General features: G+C 36.4%; 1 protein-coding gene across 2 annotated transcripts in view; it reads left to right on the top strand.

Annotated features, from left to right (window-relative positions):
* Positions 1–8,240: 8,240 nt before the first annotated feature.
* Positions 8,241–23,700, top strand: part of EMC10 (ER membrane protein complex subunit 10) — a 37,110-nt gene continuing 21,650 nt past the window's right edge. For both annotated transcript variants that reach the window (XM_083144069.1, XM_083144060.1), the window contains exons 1-3: positions 8,241–8,494; positions 11,688–11,858; positions 13,742–13,834. In XM_083144069.1, the coding sequence (XP_083000195.1) occupies positions 8,435–8,494; positions 11,688–11,858; positions 13,742–13,834 (324 nt within the window). In that variant the 5' untranslated portion in view covers positions 8,241–8,434. The remainder of the gene's footprint in view (positions 8,495–11,687; positions 11,859–13,741; positions 13,835–23,700) is intronic.

Below are 23,700 nucleotides of genomic sequence, written 5' to 3'. Positions count from 1 at the left end.
AGTGGAAATTCCTACCTGGAGGGATTCTTGGTGGAGTTTTGGGATGGATGGTAGAGCACCGCCCTCAACCGTCCTTGTAATGAAATTAAGTTGAAGTTTATTCTAGATGTGAAATTCTAACCGGACTTTCTTGTCCTTGCAAGATTTATGGTGTGAGTTTGTTTTTAAGTCCACTTTAGGCAAAGAAAGACTAATCGGAACTGGACCTACGATTTAAAGTAGTATCCGAACCACTATATGTGTCCACGTGGTATCGAATCAGGTAGGGGCGTTACCACTACGCCATCGGGGAAGTCTTGCAATATTTATTTTTCAAGATTGTTTGTTGCTTAACTAGTTGTTGTGAGATGAGGTCCTTCAGATCAGTCCCCAGTAGTGTTGTGCGGGACGGGAAATATTCGCCATTTCTCGACCAATCGAGAAATTTTTGGAATGAGAAATGTTCGAAACTTCCAGTCACCGAAAATATTGAACTCTACATACAATTTTAGTCTCAATTGATTATTATCGAATTTCTGGGATAAAAACTTCCATTTCCAAGAAGTTGCAGACACCTACAGTGTAAATGACGTCGAAGTCGGCATCAGAGGATGATTTTTCTTTTCCGAAACAGCTACTAAAGCCCCTATCACACGGAACTGGATTTCTAGTTGGAATGCTCTAGTTGACGCTGGACTGGCTACCCATTTGCTAGTTTTCGCCTCACACGGTACTTGTTATACCGTACTTGTCGATAGTATTTCGTTCCCATAATGGCGGCCGCGCGAGATGTAAACAACGTATCACTTCACACTTTTAAAATACGATAACTATCCAACCGAGAGGAATATCGCATCGCATTAAATGGTTTTAGGTAGAGAAGAACGGCGCTGATAAAATACGTACTTTACAACGTTTACTATACACGTATGGAAGAATATTTTAGCTTTTTCAATTGTAAACATGCCTTTCGTGTTGTATGCACTCGGAAGTCACAGACAAAAAAAGGCTACTTTACAAACTCACAGAATATCTTCACATGGCCAAACTTTGCTCTGATTGGCTGTTCCACAGAATCTAGTCGAAGAAGTTAGTAGCAATTAGAACATGTCCTATTCCTCAAAACCAGTCAAGCAGTCAGCCAGGCGGCCATGATTACTACCCAGAAAGTTAGTTCATCGCCAACTAACTAGAAATCCAGTTCCGTGTGATAGGGGCTTTACTTCTCGTGGTACTCTATGGCCGTGTCCTAACCGGCAAGCACACCGTTGCGGTCTTTCCCATCGCTTTCCTGTGTCGTCGAAGTCGTCCGAATCGAGATGCTGCCTAGTTGCCACTTGTGGGCAGGGTTGTTCAAGGTCCAGGAACCCATAAATTTTAATGGGTTCTATTGGGTTCCACTGCAGGACCGGAACATTTTTTTCTCGCATAATTTAAATTCAGCACAAGTCGCGTATTGTTTCATTGAAAAAAAGTTCCTGGACCGTATTTAAATTCAGCCGGAAAAAAGGTTCCTGGATCGAATAAACATAAACTTTAAACATAAAAAGGCTCTTTACTTGCTGATTTTCTCTCTCGGACGGGAATTGAATTAATTTACAATTCCCGGACCTTTAACAACCATTGCTTGTGAGTCAGTTTGGACGTGCCATGTAGCCTTCCTTTAGATTTTTTTTACCATTGGCGGTGAAGGAACCACGTGATCTACTTACGCCAGCTGTAAGTTCTCATCTCGCTGCCAGCCGATAGCAAAAATAAGTAGGACAACATTTTGCGTTCAAATTGTTTTTTTTTTTTTAAAAAAAAAAAAAGACGATTGTTCTCAGTCTTCCCATCTATCTTCCTCTTCTACACTCGTTAAACCCTATCAGTGGCGTAGTTATACAGAGCAAGAAATGCATTGAACGGGTGGTTTTTCGGATAAAACTTGGAGGTATAGAAAGCAATGAAACTCTCTTCTGAGATCTGCAACTACCACAAGAATTAACTCTTAAATGCTATCAAACTCGAAATGCTATTTTTATTAATATAGAATACATTATTAGAAATTGAACACATTCATTTTCTTCACGTTGTGAGTCAGTTTGGACGTGCCATGTAGCCTTCCTCTAGATGTTTTTACCATTGGCGGTGAAGGAACCACGTGCTCCACGTGAAAGATTCCAAAGCTTAATTTCGAAATGTAATTTCAAGTTTCAAGTCAGTTCTTCACCCGTGAACAATGATTTGTAAGACGAGGTTTGGTATAATTTTTCTGTTAGTTCTAGACCTTTTTGAAATGTTCTTCCATTTGTAGCTGTGGGGAAAACGCAAGGTTGAAATTAGTATTCTCTTTCGTTTTCTTTTTCTTTTTTCCTGTTTTGAACATAGGCGTGCACAAAATAATTTATCTGAGGGTGCCTTAAGGGGAGTTCAAATTTGTCTATCTGGACCATGTTAGTCTAATTGTCGGAACTTCGTGTTCCTTTTTCACAGGAACGTTTAGGTATATGGAGATGACATTTTAACATTATAGTCTCAGAGTATTTGTTATCGCTCTAGCACAGGTTTTCTTATCATTGTGGCGACATTTACATGATTTAAATAATGGAAATCAACAACTGAAAATCAATAAAGCTATATCTCTACAAATAAAATCAGTTGAATCCATCTCATTAAATAAATCTGTAGGTTCAGTTTGTTCCCTTTTTCTAAAGTGCATTACTTCATAAAATATAATATTGTATCTGGTCACTTGATAGTTAACACCACATGTTACAATCATGTTAAGCGGAAGAGTTCCAACTTTCAGATGCAATCAAAATATGAACAACATATTTGTAATATATTTTAACCATTGGCATAGGCGTAGCTACGGGGTGTGCCGGGTGTGCCTAGGCACACCCTAATGGGCTGCTTTATCAAAGAGAATTAAAGACAGATATTTCAATAAGAGGAAAAATAAGCGGCAGTTTGTAAGAAGTTGAAAATGTCATTACTTGGTACAAACGTGTGCATTATCGCTGATGAAACGAGTGTCTATAGATTTTCGATTTTTTATGTCATTGGAGAATGAAGATATTTACTGAATTATACTCTGTACTACAGCGCTTTTCTTCTATACCTGTCACAAGACGCGTGAGAGAGAGCTTTCTCCAAGCTTACCCAAGTTAAAACTAAATTAAGAGCAACTCAGAAGCAGGATAGATTGGAAGCCCTGCTCTTGCTATTTGTGGAACAAGAAAAAGCTTAGTCTATTGATGTAAATGAAGTTATTGATGAGTTTAAGAACATTGTACAGACGTCTCTTGTTATAGATGACGTGTATTTTGATGTATTTGTTTGTAACATTTATGAACATTTTGTGTGTGTGTGTAATTTCTATGCAATTTGATTTTTTCTACTACATATATTCAGAAATTTTCAACACTGTCATTTAGTGAATTTATATTCCTTTACAAACATCAGTGCAGTTTAAAAGCCAAGTGATTGTGTTGCAAAATATGCTATTAAAAAGGTACAAAACCTCATTTTTTTTTCTTTTTGCACACCCAAATATAAAGTTCTAGCTACGCCTATGACCATTGGAACTCCATTAAGGATGCGAATCTCACTTTCAGTAATGTTGCAGGCCAGCGAGGCTCTGGCGTCTGGACCTACTGCCAGTATAATCATCTGTAGGGTCGTGTGTTGTCATGTGCTTTGTCTTTTGCGCTTATGTTATATGTGCTGAATGCCCGTTTACAGCCTCAGTTTTTAACCAGTGCTCCCCCGTGCATAGCTTGATTGATTGATTTGGTGTTTAAGTCCACTTTATGCACAGTAACAGTGGCGCAGTGGGCAGGAACATTGTACCCCCGCAAATTTTTGAAGGGGGGTACTGTATCCCCCTAAATCCGTAAATCGAGTTGTACCCCCTGTACCCCCCTTTGGTAATTTGACAGCAGACGGAAGGTGCTACTGTTAAAATTAACTATTATCAATTCGCCAAATAAAAAAATGTATTATTGTTTATAAATTGTAAGCATTATAGTCCTTACCACAGAAATTCAAAACATTTAATTTTAAACTTATTATACTACATTGTGCTTGCTACTAGTTAGTTCATTGACCTAAGTTCTTGGAAACCTCTTTAAGGAGATGAAAATTGTTTAATTGTTTAAAATGTGTGTGGAACGATGGAATCAGATTGACTCTCAGACAATTACGCTGCAGACGATTGCTGCTTTGCGTAAGGGAGGGTACACATTTCTAAAGCAGTGGTCGCGTCGATTCGAAGATAAGATACAAATCTTCATCAGAAGAGTATATGACTGACCCCATTTTCTTTTGAATATTTATAATGGAATTTTCCGAAACGGAACACTTACACGAAGCAGACGAGACACGACAGACCAGCTTGGGGGGGGGGGGGGGTACAATACACTCCTGTACCTCACCCATATTTTTCATAAATTTGTAAGAGGGTGTTGGGAAAACTATACTTAAACCTATATATTAATATATATATATTTTTACATAATAGAGTGCCGATTAGCCTATCTGTGAATGAGGTGAATTTGGAATAAGTTTTCATAACTTCAGAGTGGAAACCGAAAGAAAAATAAGCACAAACAAGAACGAGCAGGACCTCACCACACAGGAGACGAAATGAGACTGTAACAATTCTCGACTCATCGCATCGCGATATCATTCCTAGGTGAAATGAAATCTTTCCTAGACATTTAAACAGGGTGCAATTTGCGATTTTATCAGGAGGAGGACTATTTTTTACCTATGTATTAGGTATACTTATAATTGGACATTAATTGCTTAAAATCTAATTGTGATATCGAATGCAACACCGCCATTTTAAGTTAAACACTAAAGTCAAACTGTAAGAAAATTTCATTAGTCAGATGAATGCACGAGATAAATGAGACTCACTGCAGGTTCTATTGGTAGATTTTGGATTGGATTTACAAGGTCTCTGGGAGTAAGATGGGAATATTTGATTGATTGATTTGGTTTATTTTACTTCGCATTTCTGCCACTTTTGGCTAATCGCGAAGATGAGGATGAGTGATGATGATATGATGAAATTGATGGACACTCAAAAATAACACCCATGGGCAGGCCAGGATTCGAACCTGGGACCTCAGGCGTCATAGCGCGCTATGCTAACCCCTCCGCCACGGAGTCCGGCGAGGTGGGAATGTGTTTTGGATTTTCTTTGTAGATGCGAAAATCTTTAACTGTGACGCGCACATGTTTCTACTTACTTTAAAGTTTACCTTTTCACATAAACGATAAATTGACATGTCATCCTAAAACACACGCATGTATCTGCATTTAATACCACTACATACGAAAATAAACCTTGGCCGGCTCTTCACATTGTCCACCAAAAATTGAATAGAAAGAATAAACTTTTGAGCGTAGCCTATGTATGGCTTTCCTTGCTACTTCTGAGAGCTGAAGGATTTCGGTTATGTAAATGTACCGAATGATATTACTTTCAGTACTTGAAGAGCGTCATTAGGTACAGCTAATTATATTACAAATAAATGATTTGTCAAATGTTTCACAAATATTTCAAAGTTAGACTTCTTACGAATTGATTGGGAACCATCTGAACTCATTTTTTTCTTTTTTAATACAACACCCTATAGATGTCTGAGAAAATACCAAAAGGCATTGGATGTGGTACACATCTGCCATAAATTGTTTAAATATATTTTTATGCGTAGCTATGGGACTTTTAAAATTAGAATGAACGGAACTGAAGTGGAACTCTATATAATGTAGTTTCTATATCCAGTGGGTGGAAGATATTATTGCTGGTTGGGGTAAATCAAGATCCCCCTCACTCCTGATTTTCCGTTCCGTGAAATCCAAAGAAGCCCAGAATGAGGTCCAGAGCTTAGCCTTATATGATTCAGAATATTTATGTATATTTTGCATTAAATAACAGGACATTCGTGTGTGTTGTTCTAAAAGAGAATATTTCTCATGGCTTCACATTATACCTAGGTATCAAGGACGTTTTGTGGGGGTCCAGGGGGTCCGGACCCTTTCCCCCCGAAAGACTTACCAAGTAGTGAAAGTAATTTATCAAAATATAATTGTTTAGCATTTGTTATACTCAATTTCCATCAATGCCAATACCATGCTTCAACAGCGTAACAATTAAAAGTTAGGGCGCGGCAGAAATATCCCCCGGATTTCATTTGTGAATAACAAAGCAACGATAGATGTTATGCAAAACTTTATTGTACAGTTGGAAAGAACAAGGTTTACCATTTTATTGCACATTTCCAAAGAACAAAATGTTCCAATTATTTTTTATCAAAATTGCCACAAGTCACCATTTTGTGTGACATAGTTGACTTTGTTTTAAAATGATATCGTTCAAATGCCGATCTGCACAGTGTACGTACGCATTTCTGAAGTCTCGCTCTGAAGTTCTGCATTACCCTCCTAGTCATGTCTGGTCGGTATTGCCGCTCTTTCCTGTCTGATACAATCTTTCAGATGTCCTCGGCCTTCCTTGGTAAACTTTAGCCTTCAGGTACTCCCACAGAAAGAAAACGAAGGTTGCGAGCTCGGGGGAACGAGTTGGCCATGGAAGGTGACTTCGAAGTGAGATCAGACGCCCTGGAAACATTTCACGTAGCACGTTCATCGATACGCGTGCTGTGTGTGCTTTGGCACAATCCTGTTGGAACAACACAGCCAATTTGCCACGTTCGTTCGATTGCGGCTGCAGGAAGTTGCGTAACATCCATACCATACATAAGGGCCAGACGTTACATTAACTGCGTGCCGTCTTCCTCAAAAAAGTAGGGGCGTTCATGGAGTTGTCTCGGTACATATGGGAAACAAAATGGTAATCCTTGTTCTTTTCAAATGTGAAATAAAATTTTGCATAACATCGATCGTTGCTTTGTTATTCACGAATGAAATCCGAGAGTTATTTCTGCTGCACCTGTATACTCGATGGTTTTCTCCGCTGAACTTATTGGAAGGCAAGGAATTTGGCTCATACGGCTTTGAAGGATTCCAAAGATTTATGCACACTATTAATGATAATATCCATAAAATATTAATCAGGAACTTTACTTTTCGTTAATTGGATCTAACTCCTTTTTTTGTTATTCAATAAATATTCAATTCTTTTCTATCTGACATTAAATTCCTTGTCAGGGCAGTTGATTTTGTGCAAATCTTGGCGATCTTAACTACACGTACGCTAGATAATGAATACTTGCTGTTATATTTCTATTCTTTTACTATCTTTTACCTATTCATGTAATAATAACATAATAACAATACAATATATATTAATTAATGTACATATTTAATTAATTAATATATTAATTTAATTAAATATAATTATCCTAATTATTATTATTGCTACACTTGATTGGACATATATATATATATATATATATATATATATATATATATATATATATATATATATATATATATATGGGAGGCTGAATTTTGTACCCCCCCAAATGAAAAACGTTCCTGCGCCACTGCACAGTAAGGCTAATCGGGACTGGACCTACAGTTTGAAGTGGGATCCGAACTACTTGTGCCTCCACCGGGTATCGAACCCACGATCCCTTGATTACAAGGCGACGACGCTACCACTGCGCCATCGGGGAGGCCCCCCTGTGCATAGCACCACACCATGAAGGCGTATAGGGGGTGTGGGGGTAACGCCCCACACTTTCTTGATTCGGTCGTGAGCGGTGGTGATGTGATCAGTATTACGCCCCTGACCGCCTTTACCCCCCAGGGTTTCCCACAGGTACCATGTTATTCGACGCTGGGTGGGCGCCGGGGCCGCTTCCAACGTTTAGGCAAGAAGATTTTAGTACTCAGACACAGACCCCGTATTATGTGACGGTGCAAACAAGACCGGCCCTAGGTGTTTACGGGGGCTAGATACATTCTATATAGATACGCAGGGCCTATAACGAAAATGTGTTCCTTAAATCCATAGTCTGAAGTACAGGTGTCCTATGACCTTTACAACCACAATATAAGCATTATTACAATTAATAAACAACTTGTATATTTCGTATTATTACCTAAGAGCAATAAGCAGAACATGTTGAAGGTTAAAACTAAGTATTATTCGATGAAAAATTAGTTGTTTCTTTTCATTTCCAATATGCCAGGGTCCGTCAGTAGACGATGGTGTTCAATACCGCGTGCGATAAGTGACACCCGATTCGGACACGGTCGATTGTTTTTCTTCACTGTTCGTGAACGTGAAGGCGTAGGCGAGTATGTAATCTGTGGTGAAGGCTAAGGCACGGACGGACGGCTGGAAGTTGCGACTTGGCAATGGCAATTTGAAACCTAAGCATGGAGAACACGTAATTAAAATAAAGGAAGTGCCAATGAAGATCTGAAAGCAAGCTATATATTGTTATTGTGTAGAGCAAATTATCATTGTGTATATTTGAGTCTTTCATACATGTGGCCTAACGTTGCAATTTGCATTGTGGTTACCCTGTGCGGAACATATGTTACATCCGTAAGTTTTTATCCTAAACAATTAATTCACGCTACGTTATCACTTCTTACAACTGGACATTTTTTTTGTGTTTAAGTTTATTTAGGCTATTCTAAATACTTTTACAACTTTTGCTAACGTTTGTTTTTATAATTGCAATAGGTTTCAACATTGTAAACACTTGAAGATAATGTTTTCCAGGATGTGGTTCAGATACTCTGGTGTTTTTTATATCATTTACACCACTGAGTGTTTGCCTTGCAAAATTAATGTGTTACATGTAGTATGTTACATTTTCTTACCAAATGCAGGGGGAGCAAATGGAAAAGAGATTGATGTAAGGATAAAACTTCGATAGCGTCCCAACACCTCTCACTCGTTTATTTCGTCATTTTTAACATTCGTATTTACCTATTCTGCATTGCGAAAGATTCTTCAAGGTGCTATTTTGCTTTTTTCACGAAAAAAGTTCAATTTCTGACATAAAGAGTAATTATTAAACCATTGACGTTAGCCCCAAAAACCATCCACGGGTAGCCCCAAAAATTCACGATAGCCCCACGAACCATCACGGTGACGAGGTATGCCTACAATGTTAGGTTCCATTAGCACTCATTTCGTTCAATTTAACATATACGAACAACATCGGTTATTCTCGATGAAAGAAAATACCAACAAGATCTTCTAAATGCTACAGAAACTCATTTCGGTAAGTAGTTTCTTGTGTAAAAATGAAGAAATCCATTGGGACACTATCGAAGTTTTACCGGTGTAAGATTTGGAAGGGTAAGAGTCTAGTTTACGTCCTTTTCATAAGGAATACGTGTCATATATTGTTGGAAAGGTTATTGTATAAGGAATCCAACAAACTAAATCCCAAGGCGAGGAAAAATTTCCTGGAGGAGAAAATCGAGAAAAACCGATGTTGTACGGATATGCGTGATTGAACGTACTGAGGACATTTTTCGATGATGAAGCACATATTTAGGGGTGAAATGAGTGCTAATGGAACCTAACCTAACAAGCCTAACCTAACCTTGTAGGCATACCTCGTTCCCGTGAATGGTTAGTGACAGAAAGTTTAAAAAGAAAAACTTACTTACCCTATGGATGTCGGAGCGCCGGCTGTCTGCTAGCACGGTTTTGTAAACGGGCAAGAAGGAGTGTGCAAGAAGAACGATAACTAGACTATAGCCTTTGGAAGGAACGTGAATTCATGTTAAAATCCTTTAAAGGTCATTCTGTTTCTGTTCTCAAGTGAGACGTATGAATCATGTTATCTAAACAGCCAGCTATTCTTCCTCCATGTTAAATAACATGTAGCTAGCTATATGAAACGGGAAAATGCAGGGTAAGAATTTACAATATAGAGAGTATCTCCAATCTTGTTAATATTTGGTATACTAACTAATTTTGGCCTTCTAATCACGAAACTGTTGTTCACGTGTAGAAATTGTACATTATGCACAGGTAGCCCCACAAACCATTTCCGGTAAGTTTTGGTTAGGCAAACTTAGTTACAGTTTTGTTCGTAAAACAATGCGATACAGCTCTAAAAAAAATATTCCACTTACATCTGCTTTTTTCCCGATTTGCACACGTTACCCCCTTTTTAACAACAGATTCGTGGGAACAAGTTTACAATACCGGACCACTCTCCAATTTCTATGTAATTTCGCCTACTCACTGATTGAGACCTTCTAATCGTGAATCTGCATGTAATAATTGGCGGTCAAGTATGGAAATCTAGAGAAAAATGAAATAAACTATGTTTTCCTAATGTAACCCTACCGTAAGAACAGCAGCTCCACTGAAGACGAGTTTACAATACTGGAACACTCTCCAATTTCTATGAAATTTCGCCTACTCACTAGTTGAGACCTCCCAATCACGAATCTGCATGTAATAATTGCCTGTCAAGAGAAAAATGAAATAAACTATGTTTCCTAACGTAATGTAACCCTACCTACCGTAAGAACAGCAGCTCGACGGAAGATGCCATTTTCCCAACATGAAGAAATCAGTGCAATACACAGTTGCCAAACTTACCTAATCAAACGAGTTCACATTCCTAAATAATAATTTTTCATTGTATTTATGCTAATGGAACCTAACCTAACCTCGTAGGCATTCCTCGTCTGACCTCAGAACACAAGGTAGGAAAACTGTTGTGCGTGTGTCCCGCCATTCTTCCATGCTGAACACAGCGTAACGAATTGGGTCTCACTTATCGCACAAAACTTGACCAACCTTGTGTTCTGACGTCAAGGCAGAAAGCTTTTCAATTTTAGTGTGTTTAGTTCTCCTAGCGTAAATAATAATTTTTTGTTGTATTTATGCTAATGGAACCTAACCTAACCTCATAGGCATTCCTCGTCTGACATCAGAACACAAGGTAGGAAAACTGTTGTGCGAAAAGGAAGATCGTAGCGAATTGCGAAAGAAACAGGGTTCTCAATTGCTTTGTATGGAGAATCATCGTGGTATTTAACAAGGTTATTCTACAACTTCTACACTGTATTTTACAATTTCCATGCTTGACCGCCAATTAGTAGATGCAGATTCGTGATTAGGAGATCTCAATTAGTAAGTATGCGAAATTTCATAGAAATTGGAGAGTGGTTCGGTATTGTAAACTCATGCCAATTTGTGATTAGAAGGCCAAAATAAATTAGTTAGTATACCAAATATTAACAAAATTAAAGATACTGTCTATATTGTAAATTCGCTCCAAATGCAGTAATATTAAGATAGTCAAACTGATCTAAAAAAAAAAGTAAAGTCCTCCCCTTTGTTATGCACCACGCCATGAAGGCATATAGGGGTTGTGGTTAGGGCCCCACACTTTCTTGATCACGGCCAAAGTTGGGGGTTATGTGGTCAGCACCATGCCCCTAGCCATCTTTACATCTTTACCCTCCACCCAGACTTTCCTCCAGGTACCCAGTTTATACGACGCTGGGTGGGTGCCGGAGCCGCTTGAACTGATCTAACTCAACTAATTCTTCTTCTTCATGCTAAGGTAACAGACATACTTTACTTCACAATTACACACTTCCGCAAGCTAAAAACAACAGAAAATGTTCATAAACAACATTATCTTTGTAAAGCATCCAAAATATTTCACTTTCTCGAGGGGTTACAGAGGGTCAAGGGTACCGTTATGGTTTTATATTATACATAATTGGTATGACTTTATTTTTCTTCTTTTCAGACTGATGTGGAATATGATGGTCAAGTGACATTGAAGCTTCAACATGCCTTGGATCATGTGGTTGATCCAATTTTCATCGACCGTGGATCAATCAGCATCCACAGCATTCGGACTGGTGCACTGGCAGTTTCCCAGAATCCACTGGGACCTACAGAAAGAGCAAAGCTAAAGGTAAGTAAACTATGTTTTGAATTGTTATATTTTTGTATTTTCTACTATTTGCTTTTTCATTTTGTGTGCAATTTCACATCCTTTGCAGTTTCTGAGGCTAAATCCACACGTGTTATTTAAATGGATAAATTCGAAATGTATGGTTTAATATTGAAAAAATACAAGATGGTACAAAATGCAGAAAGCATTGTTGCAGTGTAATTGGAAGTTTCGTGACTTGTGCCACATGATACTGTACTTGGTAACTAGCAGGTGCCTTATAAAATCCTTGGTACAGGTGGGGCTGGTAGAGGGTAGTTATTAGATTTTCAAGAGAGTTAGTTTGGTGTACTGGAAACACTTAATATATGTTCTTTATTATGGAAATTGTCATTATATTTATAGTTCTCAATGCAAAGTGTCCTGGACTGTGGCCGTGCGGTCTAAGGCATCAGGCTTTGACCTCCGGCTACTGAATGTGCACAGGTTTGATTTTCCTGGAGGAAGCGTAACAACTTTTCTCTTGACATTTCGACCTGTGTATGTGACCAGTGACCACGCACCATTGTGAAGAAATTGGGGAGCTACGAATGAGTAACAAACTGGTCAAGAAAACCTATGACAATGACTGGAGGTTCGTCATGCTGACCACACATCACCCCGTAACTGGTTGGATGATCTACCTTGGGATCTACTAGGTGGGAATGAAGCCGGGTTAAAATATGTAAATTTAGTTACTTTTGGCAATCTTAAAAGCACCAAAAAATTTCTCTGTTGCTCACAATTTGACATGGGATGAAATTAACTTCTGATTATGAAGTGTTGTTACATGCAAGGAAGATTAATTTGAGTTGGCTCGGTTTATTTTATTTTGCTTTTATGCCACTTGGGTTGGTTTATTTTAGTTCACTTTTTTTTTTGCCACTTTTGACTAATTGCAAGGATGGGGATAAGTGATGATATGATGAAATTGATGAATGGACACTCACAAATATCCATGCCCATACCAGGATTCGAACCCAGGACCCCTGGCATTGTATTACGATGGGATTAATTTAAAATAGATATTCATTGGTCTAGTTTTAGTTTGAATTTAGTATGTATACAGGGTGTACCAGAAGTGATAGCACAACTGTAACGTTGAAAAGTACATGATAGTAGAAGCAAGAAAGTCTCGGTAAACATGGGGTCGCATTGAACCATTTGTGAGATAATTGCGACTAACATCCTGAACAGGACGGAATGCCTAGCAGGCACGTTACTTGTAAAGTGACAAGCGTAGGATGTGCACAATCAATCAAGTCAGTGGCAGATCAAAACCATACATGCGACCCCATGTTTACTGAGACTTTTTTATTTTCTGCTATTGTGTACTTTTCACCATTTTTGTTTGTGCTGTTACTTCTGGCATGCCCTCTCTCTCTCTCTCTGTCTCTGTGTCAAGGTTTTTTTTTCTACATGCACATCAATTTCAAAGGAGAACAAACATGCAAGGACCATAGTAATCTGGCTGCAATATGTCCATGCCAGAATATCAAATGAAAATGTTAAAGTTATGGTTTATTACAAAACAAAAATGATTTAAATGTGTGCAGAAATATTTAAGATTGTGCTGTTGTAATAAACATGAGATGGTTGAATAAAACTGTTCGCCAGCCCCCCGTGGCAGAGTGGTTAATACATCGTGCTACGACACCAGGGGTCCCGGGTTTGAATCCTGGCCTGGGCATGGATGTTTGTGAGTGTCCATTCATCAATTCCATCATTCATCCCCATCTTCGCAAATTAGCCAAAAAGTTGCACAAAAGGTGAAGTAAAATAAAGCAAACCAATCAATAAAGCTGTTCATTGAATTTGTAAGAATTATTTCATGATATGGGAATAATTGATATTTTTCTCTTCAGGAGCTGAACAGGGCAGATGGATTATACAGGCTGAAAGCCACAGCCATAACAGCTGATAAAAAGGAAACTTCATTTTTGACTTTTGTTAAAGGGGTAAGGTTTTTAAATATCCTGGTTGATGTCTTTCATTTTACAATGAAATGTGAAGTTTTATGTTCATGTTAAGAACATAGCAGGGGTAGGTTAAGAACATAATTCCGGAAATTATGTGTGAATTATTGGCTCTGGGAGTTATGCATGATTTTTTATCCATAGACGTGAAAAATTGCCGCTTTTATAAACCAAAATCCCATTGAATTTACACAGTTTTATAAATTCCCTGAGGTGCAAGATTTTCACAGTTTAGCTTTTATTTTAAACAAGGAGGATAAGAAAGCTGTTTGAAGAATAAAGCAGAATTCTCTCAATCCATTTACTTTGGTAGTGTCCTTTGCAGAACAATCTGACAGACAGAAGTTTATTGCCAGAAAATATTTCTTTGAAGTTGATTACGTAAATTTTTCACAGTTGAGTTTTTATTTTTATCGAGGAAGGAAAATAATGTGTGAAAAATAAAATAGAATTCTCTCGATCTGTTTACTTTGTTACTGTCCTTTGTGGAGCAATCTGACAGGCAGAAGATTATTGCAAGATAAGGTGATTACGTAGATTTGAGTTTGAAATTCTTACACAACAATTTTTGGAAGGTTAGAATATATACCATAACATTTGTGTGACTTGTGTTTGTAGATGTATTTCGAGTCTGAGTATGGGAAATGGCAAATGTAAAGTGAGGACCTCAAATTAAATGTTTAAATATACTTTTTAATTAAATTAAATTAGAATTTTTAGATGCATTTTAATCACACAGACACTTCATATTGTTACCATATTCGTGTGTGCATATCAGTGGTGCAAACCCCCCCCCCCCAACCTTGATTGGAAATCAATTCTAAGGAGGGCAAGGGGGCAAACATTGATGGCCAAGGTCACATTATCCCCCTCGATATCAAATTTTATGAAAATAAAAATACATTTCATAAAATTTCTCGCTCGCAATGCCTACTTTTCTTAGACTCGTCAAGTTCAGAGCTGTAGCTAGGGAGCGGCGGGAGTTGGCCCTGGCCGCTGAACAATCTAAATGATAAAAGTTGTAAAAGAGAGAATGCCATGGTGCCTCGTGAAATTATTTGCGCCCTATTAAATCAATATTGTTTTTAGTTTGCAAAGAAATGGATTAAAAATTTTCTTGTTCACTTCACTCGCAATATAATTGTTTTCTGTAATGCATTGTAAATTACCAGAGAGAGACATAAGACTTCTCTTAATGGATTTTGCCTTAAATGCATGAACAATTGTTGGGAGGAAAAGGAGCGTGCACATTTGAGAGAATTTTTATAATTTTTGCTGTTGGTTTGTTATCAGGTGGATGAATTGATTATGTAGTGAATATAAATAATATACCTATATGCTGTGTATATATATATATATATATATATATATATATATATATATATATATATATATATATATATATATGTATGTATGTGTATGTGTGTGTGTGTGTTTCTTAAGGAAACTTTGAATATGTAAACAATTTAGTGTTGCCATGTATTTTATATCACTCCATTTTGAATATGTGTAAAACATATGTTGCACATGAAAGTTATACATATTATATGTACAAAAATAATAATATTCACCCTGGTAAGGTTGAAATAGAGAAAACATCTACTTGTTTTTGTCATGGTTCTAGAGTGGCCACCCTGCATAGTTAACCCTTAGATGCTGGGACCTGGTTTACACAATAAGGCCTGAGCGGGGAGGGCATTTTCAGCAAGAAGTTTAAAATTGTGCAAGGTTTTAAATATAAATGTATATATCAGTAACTAGGAATGCTAGAGTTACAAATTGTATCTCCTTTTTTTTTCATATAGACTACAAGCCTATGGTCGAAAAGAAAAAAACAATTTCCATTTACCATATACAAGATATAATAATCGTTTATTTTTAAGTGTTGAGCACAGTATGAAACCTTGTACAGCACTAAGTCAAATACAAAAGTACAAAGTTACACGAATAAAATACATAAGCTGTAGAATAACATAACATAACAAGTTAGCACATTTACACTTCAAGTTACAGTTTTCAATGAGATCTATTATATCTCTGATACTCATAATTGTTTATTGTTATATAATATTGTACAATTAACTGTGTATTGTTCTAATAATAATAATGATCATATTTATTGAAGTGATGATAACGATTAAACAACCACTATGTTATACAAAATTAAAAAATTGAATACATAATTATAAAATAAAACAGTGGATCCTACAATTTTATACATCAACGTAAATTCAAATTGTAGGTTTCAACAAGATCAGCTAATAAACCTCTTGCCTTGTTTAGGCATGTGAGAATTGAGATATACCTATGGGAATATCTGGGAATTTTATAAGCTATATTATTCAAAAAGTATTCACTGTCAACTTGGAAATTTAATATCTTCTCTACAAAATTTAACCTTTTCATTTTTCTTCTTTCTTCTAAGGAAAACATTCAACTGTGATAACCATTCAGAGTAATGTTGGTCATAGTAATTTTTTTTAAACTTTGTGCATAATAACCTGATAAAAAGTTTTTGAACTGATTCAACTTTTTGAAGATGACTGGTTGCAGTCAAAAACCATAATTCATTTGCATATTCAAGAATAGGACGAACTATCGGTTTGTACAGGAATATTAAGGTATCTTCCTTTTTAAAAACTTTCCATGAGAAAAATATATAACCAAGCATTCTCTTTGCTCTTTTGCAAATTTCTGAAATGTGCTCATCAAATATGAGAGAGGAGTCTATTACTATTCCTAAGTCTTTATGACTGTCGCACACTTGGATTTTATTTTCATAAATAAAATAGTTGGAGACTATATAATGAACTTTCTTAGTACATCTTAAAACTTTACACTTTCTCAAGTTAATTTCCATTTCATTAATCTTGCACCAATATGTCATTCTATCGAGATCAGCCTGAAGTTGAGCGACATCATTATTTGTTAATATACTCTTAAAAATTTTTATATCATCTGCATATAGTAAACATGTGCTAGATTTAAAACATAATGTAACATCATTGATAAAAACAGCGAACAGAATTGGACCAAGTGGCGACCCTTGAGGTACTCCACAAAGTATTTCTTTTTTAGAAGAAGTTGTTTCACCAATCTTAACAGAGAAACTTCTATTTACTAAAAAGTTGGAAAACCATTTCAGAAATCGTGGTGATAATCCCATTTGGTCGAGTTTGTAAATTAATAGCTGATGGCTGACACTATCAAAGGCTTTAGCCAAGTCAATAAATAAAATATCGGTCTGGGATTGCTTCCTAATGTTAGATTTAAGAGAGTCTATTAAAACCAATAAATTTGTGATAGTAGACCTTTTTCTAAAAAATCCATGCTGATTTCCATCAATATATTGTTTAAAAGAAAAAGACAAATAGTCAGCAATTATGTGTTCAAAAACCTTTGCCATGGAATTTAATATAGTAATTGGTCTATAATTATTAAGATCATTGGCTTTTCCATCTTTGTTTTTAGTTACAGGTACAATAAACACATTTTTCCAGATATCTGGAAATATTCCAGAAGTAAGTGACATGTTGTAAATTTTAGTTAACAATGGTACAAAAACATCTTTGTTTGCTTTCAAAATAAAATTAGGTATGCCATCAGGACCTATTGAAGACCTGCCTTTTAGTTTCTTAATTGTATCACTTACATCCTTTTCCAAGATAAAAGGTACATCAATTAGGTTGGTGTATGAATGAAGATTAATATTTTTAAAATTTACATGACTTCTTTTTGAGAAAGATTTGTGAAAAAGCTCACTAAAAGCATTAGCAATATCATATTCATTGAACAGTACATCATTATCATAAATAATTTCAGTGATAGTATTTTCTCTCTTCTTTCTATTAAAGTGAAACCAAAAAGCATTCTTGTCACCATAAACATTGTTTTCTAAGGAGGAGTAGTAATGCTCCTTTACATTAGAATATTCCTTTTTAACATCTTTCCTTAATTGGGAATAAGTACTGTAATATACACACTTATTTGTAAGTTTAAATTTATCATGATACCTTCTCTTTTTATTGATCATTCTCTTTAGTTTCCTAGTCATCCAAGGCAGTTGATTGTTTGTTCTTTTAACTTTTGAAGGAATATTGTTTTTTAATATTGCATACACATTTCTAGTCAGTTCCATAACAGATTGTTGTACATCATTAGATATTTCAACCATATATGGTAAATGCAACAATTCATTATAAACATTCACATAATCCCCTCTGGCGAAATTAAGACATCTATAAATATTATTTTCCCTTGTATCAGTATTGTCTTTTTTAGACCTATCCAATTCAAAATAAAATGAAAACGGTGGATGAAACTTATCAATTTTAGATAAAGGATGTTCATTAAAACTAATGTTACAAGTGGAAATGTTAGTAAGTAGAAGATCTAAAACATTAAAAGGAAGTGAAGGCTCATACGATACATTGTGCTGAATTAGATTTGAAAGTGTTGCGATTTCAACAATTTTTTCAGCCTTTCTTTTAACATAATAATTAGAGCAATACAAGTTTCCAGTAGCCCAGTCAATTCCACCAGCATTAAAATCTCCAACTAAAATTATTTTATTGTATTTCATTAACATTTCTTGAACTACCCAATCAAAGTAGTTTGCAAACAAGTCACAGTTTAAATCAGGTGGCAAGTAATGCAATCCTATTATGGTTGGAACAGAATGATTTGACATTAATTTTACCCAAATTACATCCAATTCTGTAAAAGGTGATTCCAAGATCATAAACTGAACCTTGTTTTTAATGAATAAAAGACAACCACCACCACCAGATTTCTGTTTGTTTAAATCCAGATTTCTATCTTTTCTTATCACCCTGTACATTGGATCTAAATCTATAAAATAATCTCTATCTTGTTTACACCAACTTTCTGTAAGAAAAATTATGTCATAATTTTCAATATTTATATTGCTTACTAATGTTTCAAATTTGGTGTTAATTCCTCTAACATTCTGATAAAAACATTTAATCATATTATTACTAAGGAAAGAACTACTTAGTTTTTTGAAGTTGAGTTTTCTCCAGACTTACTGTTACTATTTGTATCAGATACACTTTTTTCTTTGTTGGCAACTATATTGTCATTTTTCAATTCGCCAAAAAACCTTGTTACTAATACCCCTTTAGGCCAGATATTTTCATCGAATAGTACATCATAGTCATCCTGGGAAACAGATACATGAAAAGAAGAGTAAGAATCATATTTAGTTTTCAGCCTTGTACATACCATTTTTTTTACGGAAGAAGTTTCAGCAATATATTGCTGAAGGTCAGAATTTGAAACTTCAGGATGAAGTCGAGTCACAAATAGAGCTCTCTGAGGAAAAACCTTGCGTTGTACTGCTAACCTAGTAGATGGATTCTGACCTTGCACTGATTTCTTCACGTCGTTCACCTGTTTGTTTACATTTTGCAAGGTCGAAGCTTGACGAGTGTTTTTGGAACCAGATGTATTTAAAACCTGGTTGTTTTCTATCGACTGCACTGATTGACCCAGAAACTTATCAGATCCCTTATCTGTGCGAGTTTTGTGAGCTACTGTAGATAAAGGTAAACAAGGAGTACTGCGGGGCATTCCGATTGTGTTTTGTTTTTCTTTCGGAAGATTCGTTTGAATTACGTGTGCATAAGTGTTTTGTAGAAACTTTTTTTCTTCTGTTTTCATTAGTACTTCATTCTGTTCTTTCAATACAATCACTTCGGCTTTAAGAGATTGAATTTGATCACTTAAATTTTGCACTGTCGAGATCAATGTTGACATAATGTCTTTAACATGGCAGCAACTGAAACAGTTTACATTACCTGGCTTTTGTCCTCCAAGTTGATGTTCTTGATCAATATCATCTTCATCACTATTATCACTATGTATTGCCATTTCTTCATTATTTTCTCTATTTATGTCCATGTTTTCATTGGCACTATCGCGAGCAGCTACACGATTCACCGGAACGGGTCGTGGCGTCACAGGAGTTTCATCGCTACGCTGTTGTAAACATTTCGTACATTTATAGGTAGATATGTCGTTCACCATAAAAAATTCAACTTCATATTTAGAAAGTTTCAAACATGGTTTAACGTGAAACCTTGTATTACACAGACAGCATGCCAATACCTGTTGTTTTCCATAAATTCCTTTGGAGCAAATTCCACAGTGATCAGAGGCAGGCGCCATGTTGAAACAAAAAAAAAGATGAAAATATTTTTAATAATTTATTTTTTGTACAAAATTTTAACTTCATCAGACACCCACGTAGGCAAAGCCGGAACATATAATTTCAAAACAGTACCTGTATATTGTGCGATATGTGTTCCATTCTTGTGGCAAGAATTCTGCGCTTCCTGCTGATACTTTCAGAGAGAGAAAAATGTAATGTAAATTCGGTCCTTTTTTCAGCAGGAAATTTAAACTTCTGCAAGTTTATACATCTGTAACTAGGAACAGTAGGGTTACTGAAAGCGTAGCTACTTTTTTTTCAGTACAGTCTAAGCTACAAGCCTATGCCCAGAAAAACAATTAATTTACAAAATGCAGTGCATTCAGTTTGGCTCGGGGCCAAGATAGTGCATGACTGCAGATGGCGAGGCATTGCGCAGATGCGAACATTTTCGATCCATAACATCCCACTTACTTTGCAGACAATTATATTTAGATTGTGTAACAAGTACTAACCTGTGTTAGGGTTTCTACCAGTCAAGAATGTCAAGAAATCAATAGGTAGGTCCAGAAAAAGTCAAGAAATTATGTTTGTGGACAAAAAGTTTTGCTATTTTTTTTTTACAGTATTGTGAACTTCCATTATTATATACCTGTACTGAGGTTTGATAAAATTGAATATTTGGAAATCTAAAATTATATTTAGTTGTGGTTAACATTTATTCACTTTGTTTCTTGAGAGTTACATTCTTCTATGCATGTAGTTTTGTAATATTAAATAAAGTAATTTGGCCATTCCCCATCCAGGATGAAGCCTGAAGCATTAATTTTTACAAGCATGAATAATTAAATCAAGTCTAAATCCCTTGTTAAGGTTTTCACCTTAACCGTCCTTGTGGTAGGGGTTTTCCATTAAGTAAAAATACCTATTTTCTAAATTTCACAACTATGCCTAAGTAGGGGGTGATTAACCTTTTGCTGCCCAAGCATCTCGAACGAGATACCCAAAAGTAACCCTAAGGGGACCAAGCGTCTCGATCGAGACGCTGTGTCAAGGTAGTAGTTTTTACGTTATAACTTTTCTATTTTTGGCTAGAATTTCGATTTTTTTTTATATTGTTCCTAACACATGTATTTAACAGAAATGGTTTTTTGCATTTTTTTTGTCTTCATGAAAATGGAGGGGGAAAGGCAGGAAAAGGGACTTCTCTTTTGCGTCTCTTTTCAAGGTCAATTTTATGCCGATAAAGGAAGACCGGCTTTGTTGTTCTAAAGCAATGCTTTTCACTCCCTCCTGCTAAGTGCATTCGAAGGAAGCTTGTTTATCAGTATCCGATGTCAAAATGAAAGTTTTCCGTGAGGGCGCAAGCAGGGGGGGGGGGGGAGGGGGAAGACTGGTTGTTGAATCTGCGTTGTGAGAATGGAATTTCGAAGCGTGCTGAAGGAAACCTTTGTTTTGTTTAGCACAAGTGGCAACAGGGGTTACCCAGCATTGTCTAAAAATAGAATTTCAAGCAGCTGCAAGAATTGGCGCTAATTTGTCACTACGTTCTAGCTTTTCGTCCGTGAATGTTGTGCATGGGTGTCGTTTTGTGCCCAAGTGCGAGGACATTTTTTGGGTGAAGTGACAATTTTTTAAAATAATTTTTGGGGGTTTTCTCCCTTCCCCCTCCATATATACACCAAATTTGCATAAATTTTGCATTTTGTGCATTTTGACCTTTTTTTCGGGGGGCGGGGGAAACACCATTTTTTTTTTTTAAGAAAAGTATTTTTGAGGGGATTTCTCCCCTTTCCCCCTCCATATGTACGCCGAATGTGCATAAATTATATATCGTCTGAATCTGTGATTAATTCTGCGTACAACGGTATATCTTTCATATATCTAGGGCTATAGTCATTTTAAGGTACCGCTGCATTTTGAAGCTTGAATCAGTGGCCATTCCTTTTGGGGGTACAACTCAAGTTACATTGGTCATACGACAATGATGCAAATATTTTTCTGTTTCTTACATGCCAGCGATAATTTCTATGTGCATTTTAAACTTTTCATATCCTTTTTTCGGGGGGGCGAAACCTTTTTTTTTTTAAAGTATTTTCAGGGGATTTCCCCCCTTTCCCCCTCCATATATACGCCGAATGTGCATAAATTAAATATCGTCTAAATCTGTGATTCATTCTGCGTACAACGGTATATCTTTCATATTTCTAGGGCATTTAGTTTCTGAGCTATAGTCATTTCAAGGTACCGCTGCATTTTGAAGCTTGAATCAGTGGCATCCCGACCATTCCTTTTGGGGGTACAACTCAAGTTACATTGGTCATACGACAATGATGCAAATATTTTTCTGTTTCGATAATTTCTATGTGCATTTTGAACTTTTCATATCCTTTTTTTCAGGGGGGCGGGGGGCGAAACCCCATTTTTTTTAAAAAAAAGTATTTTCAGGGGATTTCCCCCTCCATATATACGCCGGATGTGCATAAATTATATATCGTCTAAATCTGTGATTCATTCTGCGTACAACGGTATATCTTTCATATCTCTAGGGCATTTAGTTTCTGAGCTATAGTCATTTCAAGGTACCGCTGCATTTTGAAGCTTGAATCAGTGGCGTGCCGACCATTCCTTTTGGGGGTACAACTCAAGTTACATTGGTCATATGATAATAATGCAAATATTTTTGTGTTCCTTACATGTCAGCGATCATTTCCATGTGCATGTCGACACTGTCATGTACTTTTTTCTTGAGGGGAGGGTGGGGGAACCAAATTTTTTTTCCGAAATTTTGGAATTTTGAGAATTAGCCCCCTCCTTCCCGCTACATATACGCCGAATTTTCAAAAAATTCATATAGTCTGAATCTGGTTCATTCCACGTACAACGGTATATCACTCATCTTTCTAGGGCAATTAGCCTCTGATCTACACTCATTTAATTGAAACTCTGCATTTTACTCAAAATCGGCTCGGGCAATAGAGGCTTACTTGTGAAAAAGGCCTTGGGCGGCAAAAGGTTAAATAAATGTTAAGAAAAATAAGGGGAAAAGGTAAAAAAGAAAAAGTCAAGAATTTTGGATTTGTTATTTTGGTAGAGACCCTGTATGATTTGTTCAAAGTGATGACCAACTGCATTCACACTCCCAGCATCTTTTGATAAATTTTCATTGACATGCAAAAGTTCCTCTTCTATAATTCTTGTAAGTTCTGTTTCTCTTAATCCCAGAACAAGTTGCTTAACTGTTTCTCTACCTGGAGCTGCAACACCATGGAATTTCTGTAAAAATTGCCTACAAACATCTTGACATGAATCTGTTTTTACATAAATGTCACGCATTAAAAATCATTGTTCTAACGGGAACTTTTCGGCTAGCATTTCAATGGTCTCACAATCTTATTAAGCACACACTGGAATTACACAGAAAAGCTAACAAAAGCTAATGTATGTGATCTATGAGAGACTTATCACACTGGACAAACATGCACACACATGCACACACATGCACTGATATTAAACAGAGCGAAATTACACTGCATGCTAAAATGAACAGAACTGTACTGATAGGGGAGCAACAATTCATTTGCAACATGAGCCTCAGACAGTGTGTTGCTTTTTGCACTCCCCCAGTGCCTAAACAATCAACTTTTGCATGTCGATGCAGTGGCATTTTCTTTCA

This window comes from Lepisma saccharinum, chromosome 1 (genome assembly GCF_977018435.1).
Source record: "Lepisma saccharinum chromosome 1, izLepSacc3.1, whole genome shotgun sequence".
NCBI lineage: Eukaryota > Metazoa > Arthropoda > Insecta > Zygentoma > Lepismatidae > Lepisma > Lepisma saccharinum.
The sequence above is the reverse complement of the archived record's forward strand: the minus strand, read 5'-3'. Positions and strand labels throughout refer to the sequence as shown.